At 38.2% G+C, this 14209-nt stretch overlaps 1 protein-coding gene across 2 annotated transcripts in view; it reads right to left on the bottom strand.

Moving 5' to 3' along the window:
• Window positions 1-457: 457 nt before the first annotated feature.
• The window catches only part of LOC140314437 (cGMP-dependent 3',5'-cyclic phosphodiesterase), a 159609-nt gene continuing 145857 nt past the window's right edge, over window positions 458-14209 (bottom strand). For both annotated transcript variants that reach the window (XM_072392615.1, XM_072392616.1), the window contains exons 16-31: window positions 13923-13986; window positions 13589-13670; window positions 12550-12724; window positions 10825-10937; window positions 9093-9170; window positions 8881-9003; window positions 8702-8772; window positions 7957-8079; window positions 7777-7864; window positions 7354-7401; window positions 6948-7022; window positions 6762-6861; window positions 5728-5840; window positions 4848-4886; window positions 4622-4728; window positions 458-3962 (exon numbers count right to left, since the gene is read on the bottom strand). In XM_072392615.1, the coding sequence (XP_072248716.1) occupies window positions 3728-3962; window positions 4622-4728; window positions 4848-4886; window positions 5728-5840; window positions 6762-6861; window positions 6948-7022; window positions 7354-7401; window positions 7777-7864; window positions 7957-8079; window positions 8702-8772; window positions 8881-9003; window positions 9093-9170; window positions 10825-10937; window positions 12550-12724; window positions 13589-13670; window positions 13923-13986 (1634 nt within the window). In that variant the 3' untranslated portion in view covers window positions 458-3727. The remainder of the gene's footprint in view (window positions 3963-4621; window positions 4729-4847; window positions 4887-5727; window positions 5841-6761; window positions 6862-6947; window positions 7023-7353; window positions 7402-7776; window positions 7865-7956; window positions 8080-8701; window positions 8773-8880; window positions 9004-9092; window positions 9171-10824; window positions 10938-12549; window positions 12725-13588; window positions 13671-13922; window positions 13987-14209) is intronic.

Below are 14209 nucleotides of genomic sequence, written 5' to 3'. Positions count from 1 at the left end.
AGGAATCATTTTAGGCGGATAATACAGGAAGATGTGTTCCTTTATGTCATGTAATAAACAACATGCATTTGAATAAAGTGTCAAACAACTTGGCTGGTTCAGTAGCTCTTTGTAAAATCTAATTTGGGTTTCTTTCCATAACGACAGGATTATATACTGTAAAAACACACTATGTTGATTTTAATCTGAATACACACAAAGTGTAGAGAAATGAAACAGTGCTCATAATTTAAGATATCACAGTACTGTTGTAGATTATAACTTCAGACTTCTCACTGATTGAATCAACCCATGCTTGCACACATTTTGACATAGGTCCACCAGATTTCCTGTGATGACTAAATTTGTGTTTCCGGTACACAAACACAACTCCAGGCTACCGTGTGTTGGGATAATATGGCACATTAAGGAGAAGCTACAGCATTTATGCACACGCAGAGACCAAAAAAACCCAAGAGACCTTTCACCAGTTTTATTCCAAGAAAAGAAAAAGGAAAATTAAATTGTTATCCATTTGCCGCCTTCTCAAAAATGTCCATGTTCAGCACACCTGAAAAAGAACAAGACCACCGGTACTCAGAAGTCAACGAAACAATTAATCAATAGAAGACCGGATTTACCTCTTAGTATAAGCATCATTTATACAGTTAGTCTGTGTGTTTTTTTTTAATTTTATTTTTTTTATTAGTGGTAGAATATCATCTTTATATCTTAAATACACATATCATTTTCTTTCATCCCCTCTGTAAAAGTCTAAGCCTGGGGTTGTTCAAAAATGGCTTTTAAAGGAAAAAAAAAACAAAAACAAGAAAGAACAGGAAGCAACCACTTTAAATACATTACAGATTGAAATACTTCCCAATGTAATAATGACAGACGATCAAAAAAAACATTTTCTTTTAAAACTTTGTAATTTACAGCAATTATATTCTTGCCACTTTAAACAGTTATGTCACAGGTGATCGTTACAAGGACATTACATCACAGGTTAGAGTCCTGCTGTTCCTGCTGTGATGAAGAGAAATACAGTAGATAGGGTTTGTACTTCATGGACAAGCCGTCACAATGTATCACAAAAAAATTAAATTGGCCTCGTCGACCCTCTGACATTAAAGAGCAAAATATATCTTCAGTTATGTGGGGTTTTCACTTTGCAGCTTGGCCAGGAAGTAGAAAATGTTTGCTTGGCACATTTAGCCCTGACTCTCTAAAACAAACATAGAAGGACAGATACACACTCAGTATAGAAAACTGTTAAAGGTCTGAACTCTCAAAAGCATTTTAGGATTGAAATAGTCACACTCTATTTATTTCTTCTTTTTTTTTTTTTTTGTTCAATGGAAACATCATGATCTAACACTTATTAGCCTTTGGCAACTCAGACCTAAAGCAATAATTTAACAAGAGGCGTAGGTATTTACATAGGTATCTATGCAATATCACAGAGGCAGACACTTCATATTGCACATGAAAAAGGCAGGTACATGTGAAAAATGGTTTAAAAATCATAAAGATGGGAATACCACAAGTGAGAGAAAGAGTCTGAGAAAGAAAAGGAGGGACCTACCTATAAATAACTTGTATGCCCTTTAAAAACTTTATAGTAAGTCCATGAAGCAGAGCAAGGCAGATCAATTATATCCAGCCACGCTAATGTAGATCCCAGTGATGGCATGACACATACAACCACTGTTCCCAATTAACCTTCCTCACTAAAGCACCCTTATGAGATCCTTTCAAAGAATAATCATATACTTAAATCATATGATGGCAATACTTTTGCTTTAATCTGCTCCCACTAATATTTTTGGTGCTGCGTGAAAGGATGAGGGGAAAAAGAAATTTCAGTGGATGACTTGAGGTTTGTGTCAGCCTCACCAGCTCTATTAGCATTCCTCTCTTGATCTTAAAGCAACTACCTCCTGCCTTTTCTCTCCAATTCTCTTTCCATGTCATCCACACACCCACTTGTCCGTCCACTCATTCGTTCAGCTGTCCACACGCAGCCCACACACAGTGCTGTTCATGACACAGGTCTCTCTGTACAAAGATTCTGTGATTATCTCACCCCTAACTCTGCAGCATTTTCTCAGTGAAACATTTTAAGGTAAAATTAAGTATGGCATTCCGTAACGTAAAACCCCAATGGCCCTGAAGTGTCAGGTTTCTTTCTATGAGGCACACATCTGAGAACTCAACTCTTGTCGTTTCCTTTGGAGTGCAGCAATAGTGAGCTGTTGATGCTTTCAGGAAAGAGACTTTTCTGTGATGGCTACATCTCTAGTTCCTCTTTTTTTAAATTATTTTTGGGCGCACAAACAAAATGCTTTCATGTTTGCCTATGACACCCGCAGCTGGTTGTACAGATAAGTTAGAATAGAAAGAAGTGAAATGACATGACATCCTACCTCAAGTATTTCACAATTATCCATCGTCTCAGCATGGTGATCATTCAGTCAACACATTGGTACTATGTCTATAACAAATATTCAACATACATACTAAACTGATTCTTTATTTCAGTTTTATATATTAAAAGCTCTAAAAAAGGCAGCAAAGATGCGCAATAAGGCAGATCCATATGACATACTCAGTGACACTCTATTTAACACACCCCACTATAGCACATTTACACAAAAGAATGAGATGGATCTTTTAAAGGGCTTCTGTTACTCTATCTGAAATGGGTTTAGAAGGGACGTAAACTAAAAAAGAATTTCAGAAGTACGAGGGAGTGGGATGTATGGGGAAAACAGTAAACTGAAAGTGAATATCAGCTATTAAGTGGCCCTTTCTGAGGTGTAAATGCACATTTGACATAGTGATGTGCAGTGAATATGCACAGAGAGTTGTTTTTCATGTTTAATGCATGGAGGAGAGTCAGGGATCTGTGACTCCTGTGTCACGGAGGAGTGATTGTCAAAGTGCCCTTAAACCCTAATGAAACAATGAGGGAGAAGGAAGTATGGTTTGAATGTTGTCTAAGGTTATGAAGAAAAGTAACATCCTAATACATGTTTATGGTTACAAATGAATGAAATATACTCAGAAGAGCTGAATACAAAAATGTGTTATGATGGTGTAAAAACAGACCACATTAGTAGATGATATTATGTCTTAATAATGGGGAAAATGAACAGTGTGTAAGATAAAAAGAAAAACACACGAGGTGTGCATCCATCATGCATTCATATGCATCAATTGAGAAGTATGGCAGCTGTGTTAGCTGAGCCATTTTAATCAATATAAGCTGTTATGACACATTTTACTGAGCGTGTAGCACTTCATGTCACTGTTACACGTTGAAGCAGTCTTTGCCGTAACAATGAATGTTTCTTTCCAACTTGTGTTTTTTTTTAATGGTATGTGCATGTACATATATGGGTTGATCTCAATCAGGATCGGTAATGTATGAATTAACTCGTGATTAGTGGTAAAAACCTATTTTTCCAGTATAGCTGCTGAAAAAGATAAAGTCACCATCTCTTGTTCTCCTCAACTGGTTGACACAAGCAACATTTAGCATCTAATCAGTGGTCCAACTCAGATGAATCCCCTCGTTTCTGATCACTGGTCTGTTTCAGTTAGTTTCAAACTTTGTCCTTTCCGTTCTGCGTGGTCTGCCAAGTAACTAAGTGGTTTGACAGCAGATAGACGTCCTGTTTTGGTCGCCTCTTATTGGCCCACAGAAAACTTCAGGAAAAAAAACGTCAGCAGCCCCATTTCGTCACTGGCCCCTCCCTCCATCTGTGTCGTCAAGGCAACCATTGAGGCAGTGGTCATCACTCCCAAAAGCACCCTGGGACTGAAGCAGCTCATATTCCTGGTCCAGGAAGTCCAGGCTGTTGTTGCTAGGCAACCCACGGATGGTGAACTTGTGGGACACTTTGGTCCACTGCTCACGATTTGCTGCCACTCTCTCGTACAGCTCAGTGGCCCCGGGAAACAGTTCAGACAGCAACCTAGGAGCAGAGAGGAGGAAGTGGTATTCATTTGTCTCTAATGGTGAAGTTTGAATAGAGGCTCACAGAACATTCTACATTTATCATCATGTGATCATTATTTATGGGGTTAAATTAATCAACATATCTACATTAAAACCTTATAAAACGTTTATTTATTTAATGACAGGCTTTCTTTTTCAAATGCCAACAAACTGATTTTTTTTTGCCACTTGGGAGTAGTAAACATAACATGCATTTATCACTTTACAAGACTAATATTGTGAATGTGTCAGCAAGTACGCACTCATTTATACTTACGGCACCATTAGCATTCGGTTGGAGTTGTGTTTGTGTCCATCTAATGAATGTAAATTCAGGATTCACACTAATTTGATCGGTTTTCCTTTCTACCATCTCCTGAGGGAAATATGTGATTTAACTGCTAAAAGCTCTGGCATTTTCACCAGCTCGCCACTGCTGGAAACAGTGTCAGTGAGAGTGAACCAAAACATTTTGCTGAGAGATTGCTAATAATGACAATGCACCATTGAGATTAATGAAATGCAGTAGACTCTTTTTTAGTTGATCTTTTCTGTGTGCAAAACTGGTCGCGAGGGTTGTAAAGTAGCACCAGGTGGTCTGAGTGAGAATGTGAAGCTTTGACTTTTTGTACACACTTGTAGATGGGCATGGCAATATGTTCCATGAAGCTGATCTGTAGTTCTGGGATGTACGCTTTCTCTCTGTCCATCATCTCACTGGGCCTGTTCCCCATGGCTTTTTCCTGCACACACAGAAACACATGTGATGCAGACATGAGTAATGAGCACAGTAATGTGTAAAATAACCCTAAGTTCAGCCATTTAATAAACCATTTAATATGCAGTGCACACCGACACATACCAGATCTCCTTGAGAGAAAAATTCCTTGTAAATCAGCTCCTGTGGACAGACAAAGACAGACATATTTTACATATGATTTTATATTCACAGTAATTATGATACAATTTAGTTCAGGTCTTCAGGACAAAACAATCAATTAAAAAATGTAGACCTTTATTTAATTTTAAAATGAGCACTTAACACGCTCAAAATAAGAAAACCTATGATGCCTTTCATTAGCATTTATATCATACATGATGCCAGGCTGCTGTATCACAGTATCGATTAATGATTTTGTGACACTTTTTGTTTATCCATTGTTCCACTGCACTCCACTGCTGCCATTCTCCTTTATTACATTTGGAGCGGTCTTGAGATGGAAACAAGCCAGAACATTGTTTAACAATGTTTTCCACTGAATTAAGGAGAAACGTGTTTTAGGTTTTGGGGATTACAGTGCGTTGGTTTTGGGTGTCAGGTGTTAGGAGATTGAGGGCAGGATTTGGGGCAAGGTTTAGGGGTTTTGGTATTGAAAGGGGGGCAGGCCAAGATTAAATGTAATCCTAAAATGGAGTATGCTCTCACAGAGGAGAATAAAATGGAACATAGCTCAAAGGTTGTTTCAGCCCACAAATGAGTTTACTGCCAAGTAATTTGTTATTGGAAATCTTTGAAAATGAACTACTGAAATAGGAATGAGTAACTAAAAAGTTAGATGTCCTGTCTTGCAACAATCTAGTTGAAGAATGACAATATGGATTGTGTGGGGACACTATCAGCATAATAATTTATCAAACAAAGCCACACATTTACCAGGTTGACATTAAAACTAAATATCAGCAACATACTAAAAATCAGGCAGATATAACAGGGATAGATATAAGTGTAGTTAAAAACTGACAGCAATTTTGCGTGTGGTTTTCCAGCCCTTTGTTTGGTCTGACAGGTCACATGAAGTCATCAACAGGCAAAGCAGTAAGGAGTGGTGCATTCGTCTTTTTGGATTGTATCCATCTGAAACACATTAGCACATCTCTCATTGTAAATAGCACTTCAGACAATGAAGAAAATGCATTTGAATGAGCAAATTTCTGAAGGAGAACGTTTGTAACAACGTTTACTGACAAATATTCACATTTCAGAAATTCATTGCAGTTAAGTATCTAGTACTGAAAATGACAAGTTACTAGATGCTTACAGATATAGATGAACAAAAGATGTTGGATCCAGAAAATTTGTATGATTGGTAGGGTGAGATTATGTTCCCATGACACCTCGGCAGTGCATTGCACTGTATACATAAGTTCTGCATTTGGTTAAGCTTTTTTAGTCCATGATTGACAACTCACATACATGCAGTTGGAGGAAGCAGCTAACTAATTGAAAGGTTTTTAATGTCCTTGAATTGCTTTAACAGCTCAGAACTGAATTCACTGCAGAGACATCCACCCAGGATAACTTATAATTGGTTGCATTCAGGCGTAAAAAACACTGGCCAAGAGGTTAAAGCCAATTATTGTACGTGAGAGTTTAAGCAACAGTCTCCCCAAAAGATCCAAGAAAAGTAGAATATTATTAAGAATGCCAGAGCTGAATGTTTCAAGTTTGACTTTGAGATTTTTGAAAATGTATGACTCTGAAAGTTTCTGTGTCTGTTGGTCTGTAACACTAACAGTGATCCTTTACTTTGAAACTTGAACAAGGGATTCAAAACAAAATGATCAAAATGCCCTCTTTTAAATTTCTAACACAATATGATTAAAATATAATTTGTCCAGCATGTTTTCTCGTGTTAAACCAGCCCATTTTATTTAAGTAGAATTTAAAAGATTGGTTTGCAGAGCCATCTGATCCGAGCCTCCCCTGGCTCTTCAGGGCCATGACTACAAGCAGCTCTGGCGACGTGGCTGTGCATACTGATCTACTGAGACGTACCATCAGCCATCTTCTGCAAGTCCTTGAAAATGCGAAGGTGGTGAGCCAGGTCTGTGGCCAGAATTATGTCTCTTATCAAATCCAACACCCTCTGGTAGTCCTAAAAACATGCAAAACAAATATCTTAAGCTTGCACAAACATATGGTATGCATTACATACACAATATGCATATATTCATAATTTACCTTTCTGGAAAACTTCTCAAAGATGTTGCAGCCTTGAGTGTTCAAAATAGCAATAGCCTGGGCAAAGTGATGTCTCTGTTAAAGCAAACAGAGCATAGTGGTAAAATGTGTTTGAATTTGAATATGCTGTCTCTAACATTTAGTCACATTAGTAACATTTAGTCATGCCACTTTGTAAAAAGTACAAGCAATTCATATGCATCTCATTGCTTCCTTGTGGCTGCAAAGAGTCCAGTCTGATTTTGACCACTAGATGTCGTAGCAGAACACAACATTGGAGATAGAGCAGATTACTCATTCTGAAGAAGCAAACCAACAAAACCAATGAAAAAAAACGGCATTTTCCAAGTCTCCTTAAAAATGCAGCCAAGGTTTGTATAGACACAAGCCAATTGCTTGAGTTTACCTCCATCACAGATCCCTCTGAGCTGTAGAGAGCAGCCAGTACTGATTGCTGAAAATGAAACACACAAAGAGAATCCTTCAACTAAGGTAGCCTCTAGTCCCCTCTAGGACAGTTCAAATAAACTCTAATATGATTTCTTAAAGAATGGCTTTTGCGGCATATTGTTATGCATGAGTAATGCATGATTAGAGTGTACCAGAGCAAGATGCGTTTAGCAGCAATGAAATCTAATGTCTCACTGGAGCATATTCACAGATGAAAAGATAAAACTAAAGAATATTACTGGAAAGACACCCAGAGCTGTACTGCAATCAATTTAATTGTGTGGATTAATGTTCTTACTTAATGTCCCATTCTTCCTATAATTCACGATGTTTGATAAAACACCTTCTAATAAAGAAGGAAAATAATAAATGCTCTCACCGAGGCCACTTGGAAAGAATTGTTGGTGCCACGGTGGTCCAGGTCATGGCACATACAGGAGACAAAAAGAGCTAAAATCTCTATATCCCTAGATGAGAGTAGTGGAAAAAAAATAGAATAATTTTGGGTTCAGCAAGGCAAAAAATGCACTTCTTAAGGTTTTGGGAGTCTCACACTCACTCGAGGTAGTTGGACAGCCCTAGGTTTTTGTAGAGCAGGTAGCAGAAGTGTGAGACAGAGAAGGCGTGCATCCAGTTGTGGTAGGGAGGGTCCCTGTAGCCTTTTTTCACCATCAGACAGAACCTGTCACAAAGGTGGTAGTTTAATTATGGCCTACATCTCACCTTGTTGCCAGTGACACACTCACTATAAAAGTGTTACATCATTCCCCCAATTCTTTTCAGCAGGTAATTTCATTTTGAACATTTTGTTTTGTTCATGCAGCTCTTTCTTTCAATTCAAAGAGCAGAAACAGAATTACTGAAAAGCTCCTATATTACATCCCTACAATGCTTCATGTCATTCTCCATCACAACCCATCCATCAGTCAATGTTAAAAACAGAACTTTGACCCCGAAACTAACAGTATATTTAAAAAATTTTACCCCCAGTTTTGCCTCTTAGTCATCTATTTGCATCTCTTTTCTGGCAGTATTATGGTTTTCAATCTTACAAGTGTTACTGACTGACAGGACTTATTAGATCACAAATATTTGCATAATTCAGCCCCAAAGCAAAGTCTATGTACTGCAGCACTCTATAAAATGGTTGACAAGAATACGAGGAGAAAATGATTAAATATAGAGACCTGATACCAAAGGATAGAAAAGCCACAAGTACACCAGAAAGTAGGATCAATTTTATGATGTGCATTAAGTACATGGCAAACACACGTGCAAACACACGATTGATAGAGCTGTCAAACCTGGCGAGAGTCTGCATGTCAATCTTGTACGTGGTGATGAAGCCCATGTCTTCAAACATGCTGAGGACGCACTGCAGACAAACACAACAGGAGCAGTCTTTTAATTTCATTGTGCTATTTTCTTTTTTCGTTTTGCTCTTTTTGTTTTCAGCTACCCCTCCTTCCCCTCTTTCTCTCACCATGGGCGTGGTGTCATCAGGCAGGGAGCGTGGTGTGTAAGTGAACTCAGCGAAGCACGGGTGAATCTCCTTTACTGGATCAATCCCAGTCACCAGCAACTTAGATACCTCTTCCTCTGAGACCTGAAGCAGATGCATGCTGAATTATATGAGGTCAAACATGTAGACAGTGTCAGGAAATACCAACGGGTCCCCGATAGCTCTGAATTTACCTTCATATGGTACATCATCATTTCATTGGCCAGGTGGGACCTGAACTGAGCTTCATGGACTTTCTTGTAAAGCAGAGACTACAGTGACAGATAGAACACAAACAAATGCAACATTAAAGCATCATCTTTACAAGATGAACAGCTACATTATTATACTGCAGAAACTTCACTTAGACAGAACTATTGCAAAGATAATTTCATGGAAAGAAACTGTTTGATATTTGTTACTTCTTACTACTATGTACTATTTTTCTAACTCTCCTTAGATTAAATAAATTAATCTGTGTTCGAGTTAACAAGTGCATTTTCATTTCCAGTGGGCTTCTCAGAGTCAATTTGTTTAGTTTGCTAAACTTCACAGACTGCTGCTTAGATTTCATCATCATGGCTCTGCTTTATACCATCAACAGAATAGTTCAGTACACTGTGATATGACACGGACATTGATGAATAATGGATTTAATGTTTAAATGATTAATAAGCTTCCTTGAAGGCAATTATTTTTCCAATCACATATCTTTATAGTTTGTAGATACACTATTGAATACCTGCAGTCATCCAAAGGTCAGACTCCACAAGTGCTGCTTGATATGAAGATGAATTGGAAACGTTGAATGAAATATTCCACAGCCGTACCGTGGCTGTCATTAAACACTCCTCTTTTTCTCTTCCTTCTTTCTCTCCTCATTTGCTCCATCTTTCATTCCTTTTTTCTGTAATCTATTCAATCTGTATTCCCTTTCTGTGTTCTTTCTTTGTTTCATTTAAAACTTTCATTTCTCTTCCCCTCCTTCTTTTTTCTTTCTATTCTTCTTTTCGCCCTTTTCTTTTTCCTCTCTCCCTTCCTTCTCTCTCACGCTCCATTCTTTCTAACTCCTCTCCTATGTTCTGTCATTCCTCTCCTCTTCCTCCAGCTCTTGCTACTTTTCTTTCTAATTTACTTCCCTCCTTCCAATGTGATTTAGCTCCATTGTGATTTAGCTCTGTTGTTTTTATGGGGAGTGGAGAAAACTGATGTGAGATTACACGTTTGCTTTGCAAACACTATGAAATCAATGTCAGCAATAACCAGCTTTGTGAATGAGGATAATACCGTAAAACATAGCCGACTCTAGTTTTTTTAAACATCATCATCCTCACAACTATCTGAGCACTAACTGCAGTTCAGTTGGATGTGTATTAATGAGATTGCAGCAGTCGTACAAAAGAGTCAAGCAGCACAGCACCACCCAGTTTGTTCCATTAGACTGAAATTTCCCATGAGAAATTGCTCTACTCTGCTTTGACTGCACATTTTACTCCCGCTGAATGGATCTCATTTTGCTAGACAGGCTCAATCTTTCTGACTGCATTAGCAACAGATCTACCATGAAAAAGAAAGAGTCCTAATGAGGGATAATCTGGAAATGCTTATGACATTTTTCTTTTACATTCCCTGCACTGAGGTCAATCAAAGATCAGAGGGACACATGACCCTTATTGAGATAAAAAATCATATTAACTTCTGAGGATGAATCAAGTCTGAAGATGGATATTGTAGAAGAAGAACTGGTTCATTTATTGCCCTCGATATTTAATTTCTAAAATTAAGTTTAGAGTTTAATTTCTTTATTCTCAACACATTTAATTTTTAAACATTTTTTGTTGTTTCTAATGTCACTAAAAGGTGGACAAGAGGAAGGTTTAAAAAAAGAAGAAGAAGATTTAAAAGTTACAGGGAGGAGAGACTTACGTGGGCGATGCTGATACCGCAGTAGATGGAGAAAGCTGTGGCCAGATCCTCATCAAAGCGGTTGAACCACGGCCCGTTCATTTTATTCACTAACTCAGCCACGCCAATCACCTCTACAGGACAGATGGTTTAAAGACAAGGAGAATGGAAAGAGGAAAGAAATGAGAGAAGAAAGTGAGATATTGAGGGAGGAAATCATCTCAGGGGGGGAAGCAGCAAAAAAGGATGGAGGTAGCAAAATTTGGTAATGAAGTAAAATGGAAAGTGAAATAAGAGAGTTGAGGATGAGAAAATGGAGCACAGAGAGAAACAGTCAGAGATGAGGAGTCAAATAGGTCTGCTAACTTAGATTAATTTCACAGTGCGGTTGATAATAAAATAAATCTAAAAAAAAATCTGAATTTAGGCAAATATCTGTATAGAGACAAATCGCACTAAACGTAAAGTTCCTCAACACAGAAACAGCTTGTTTAGGCAGCTCTGTGAGAATGGAGCAGAGCTTTCTGAAAAATCTGAGTGAAGAAGGTTTAAAGTGCACTTCAACATTAAGGTGCATATGATGTAACCACACTTTGTGCTATTCTGAGCAAGAGTCAGGCTGAAAATGCAGCTTTGCAGTTAAAGACAAAAGTTGAAGAGAGGTTATAGTATACGCTGGAGGTAACTCATACCAATGATGCAATGAAACTGAATATGTTACAGTGATGAAAAGCCAACATTATTTATGTGAACCTAAACACAGATCTGCTTATTGACAACTTGGCCGCACTGATACCAAAGTTAGTTTTTAATGCAGCAAGTTGCAGAAACAGCTCCTCTAAATACCTGAGAGACAATGAATGTGTCATATAAATACTGATAGAGCTATTTCCTTAAGACTTTAGATCTTAGACTTAAGATTTTTGTGCATTAAATTACTAATCCTTTTTAACTGTACACAGCTGAGAGAGGAGACAGTTCTTCCAGGGCTTTTCAATGCTTGAATGGAGGCAGCATTGTTTTTGGTGTTATATAAACAAAATGAAGGATTTTCTTCAAAGTCAAAAATACTGATAATAGGAATCTTGTTACCTCTGATTTGAGTGAAAACAAATTTAAGAAAAACAACAGAGAAAAGGTATCCTGGAATTTAGATGGATAAAAAGCAGTTTCTTAGAATTTGTGTGATTACACTGACAAACAAACTAAGAAAGATGATTGGTTTCTTTCATAAAAACACATCATGTGTTTCTCTGCAAAAAACACTTATCAGGGCAATTTTTCTTCCATTTTAGTTCAATGGTGCATGTACCCTCAGCTGTTATTTTGAAGCCCTTTGCTTTTTATGTGTACTAAGGTTTTTCAGCTGTGACAGTTAGACTAAAACTAAAAATCTGAGCTCTATGATATATATATGAGTAGTCCTCACTGCCTGTAGGCACTGACATCTATAGATTCCTTACTTTTATTGTCTTAACCCCCGTTCATTACTTGGCTGCTTATGTGAGTCTGTATCGAGCATGTTTAATTGATTGAATCACAGAGGCTTTTAGGAAAATTGATGAAGCCAGTTTTACTTAGAGTGCAGCTGCAACCTGGAAAGATGTTCAAAGCAGTCTAAAGTTTTATTCATTTTCATCCTTTGGGCAATCTAAGCATTTAAACATTTGACTTCTAGCTGTTTTTGGCCATTTTGGCCCTCATATTTGAATGGATGAAAGAGAAAACGCGTCAGTTTCTTGTTACCATTGTTCTCATCTTTGATGGGGAAGCAGAGGATGTTGCGAGTCCTGAAGCCGGTGCTGTCATCGACACCGCGGTAGAAGAGTGGATGCGAGTAGGCGTCCTTAATGTTCAAAATCTGACCAGTGGTTGCAACATGGCCTGCAATGCCCTGATCAGCTGGAATACGAAACTCCTTCTGCACAACCACAAACACATCCACACACACAGCTGTTTATGACAACTTAAAAATTTCCTTTAGAAAAAGCCTTTCTTGATTTCTTGATTTTTTTTTACTTGACAGCTGACAAACGAAAAAGACAAGAAATGCTGCAGCAAGTAAGGGGGATGACATGCAGCTGAGTCTCCCAGCTAGTGGGCTAAGTCTGTCACTTGCCAACTTTCTAATAAATGCATAAAATGCCCCAATTTTCCCCTTTTTTCTTGAAGTTGCAAAAAAGTGGATGCATCTGGGACAAGTAGGGCACAAGAAAAAGGCATGATAAGCTATTGTATATTCAAAAACATTCACACAGAGACACGTGCATCCATAGATGGGTGACAAATGAAAGAAAAAGCTGACACAGAGTGACCTAGATAGGTGATGGACCACCATGTGGTACCAGAGCAGCTTCAGTAAGCCTTGATATTAAAGTCTCTGGAACTTAGAGGAGTGATCAGTTAACATTCCTACATTAGATATTCCCACATTTGGTTGAGTGTACAACGTTGGTCCATAATCATCTATTTGTGTTCAGTCTGGTGATTGTGAGCTCATACAATTTTCATACTAATCAACAAACCCTATTGAGGCATTATTATCATGGAGGGGACCATTGCCTTTGGATTAGAAATGTTTCAACATAGATAAAAAAGATAATTTGGGACAGTTTTGTATAAACTTGCAGTGACCCTTTCCTCTTCCTCAGGACAGGTAGAAGAAAAAAACCCTCAAAGAGCCACCAGATCTCCTCACTGTAGGCATCAGGGGCTCAAGTATTTCCTTTAAGTTGTCACCCTTCTGTGCAGATATATACTTCTAGTGACTGCTTGTTTGCTTTACCTCTTCGTCACTAACCACACCTCCATCAAAGACCTTTGCTACTAACTCGTGGCTGACTCGATCCAGCAGAAACACTGAACAGCTAGAAGAAAAGAGAGAGACAGTCAGAGGGAGGATGCAGAACAGAGCAAAGCTGAGAACATTACAAGGTTTTTATCTCATTCCATCTCAGGTAATTTTGTAGCTTTTATTAAATCAGGTGAGTCGGTTAGGAACGAATTGACAAAATATCCCTTCCAAATGAAGATGAAGACATTCCCAATATATACAAAGACAAACACCCTTTTTCAGACACACAATACGATATCTCCATGAGGACAAATCGACGGCTTACATCTCTGCATCGCTAAGGTTCCTGGCCTCCACTATGATTTCCTGTAACAGCACCGAAACATCATCTGAAAGGGTCGGGGGAGGGAAAGAGAAGGAGAGGGGAATTAAAAGGAAAACAGAGGACAGAAGCAGAGATTATAGCAACAGTAAGCGTGGATCAGCTGTACAAGCTGATAAGAGCTTTGTAATCAATGGTTCAGTACAGTAGTGACAATCTGCTCTACCACTGGATCAATTTTTGCACCTGCAATCACGATAAATCAACAATGACATATTCTTCTGTTGGTG

This window comes from Leuresthes tenuis, unplaced genomic scaffold, assembly GCF_036924035.1.
Source record: "Leuresthes tenuis unplaced genomic scaffold, fLeuTen1.0.hap1 SCAF_9, whole genome shotgun sequence".
Taxonomy (NCBI): Eukaryota; Metazoa; Chordata; class Actinopteri; order Atheriniformes; family Atherinopsidae; genus Leuresthes; species Leuresthes tenuis.
The sequence above is the reverse complement of the archived record's forward strand: the minus strand, read 5'-3'. Positions and strand labels throughout refer to the sequence as shown.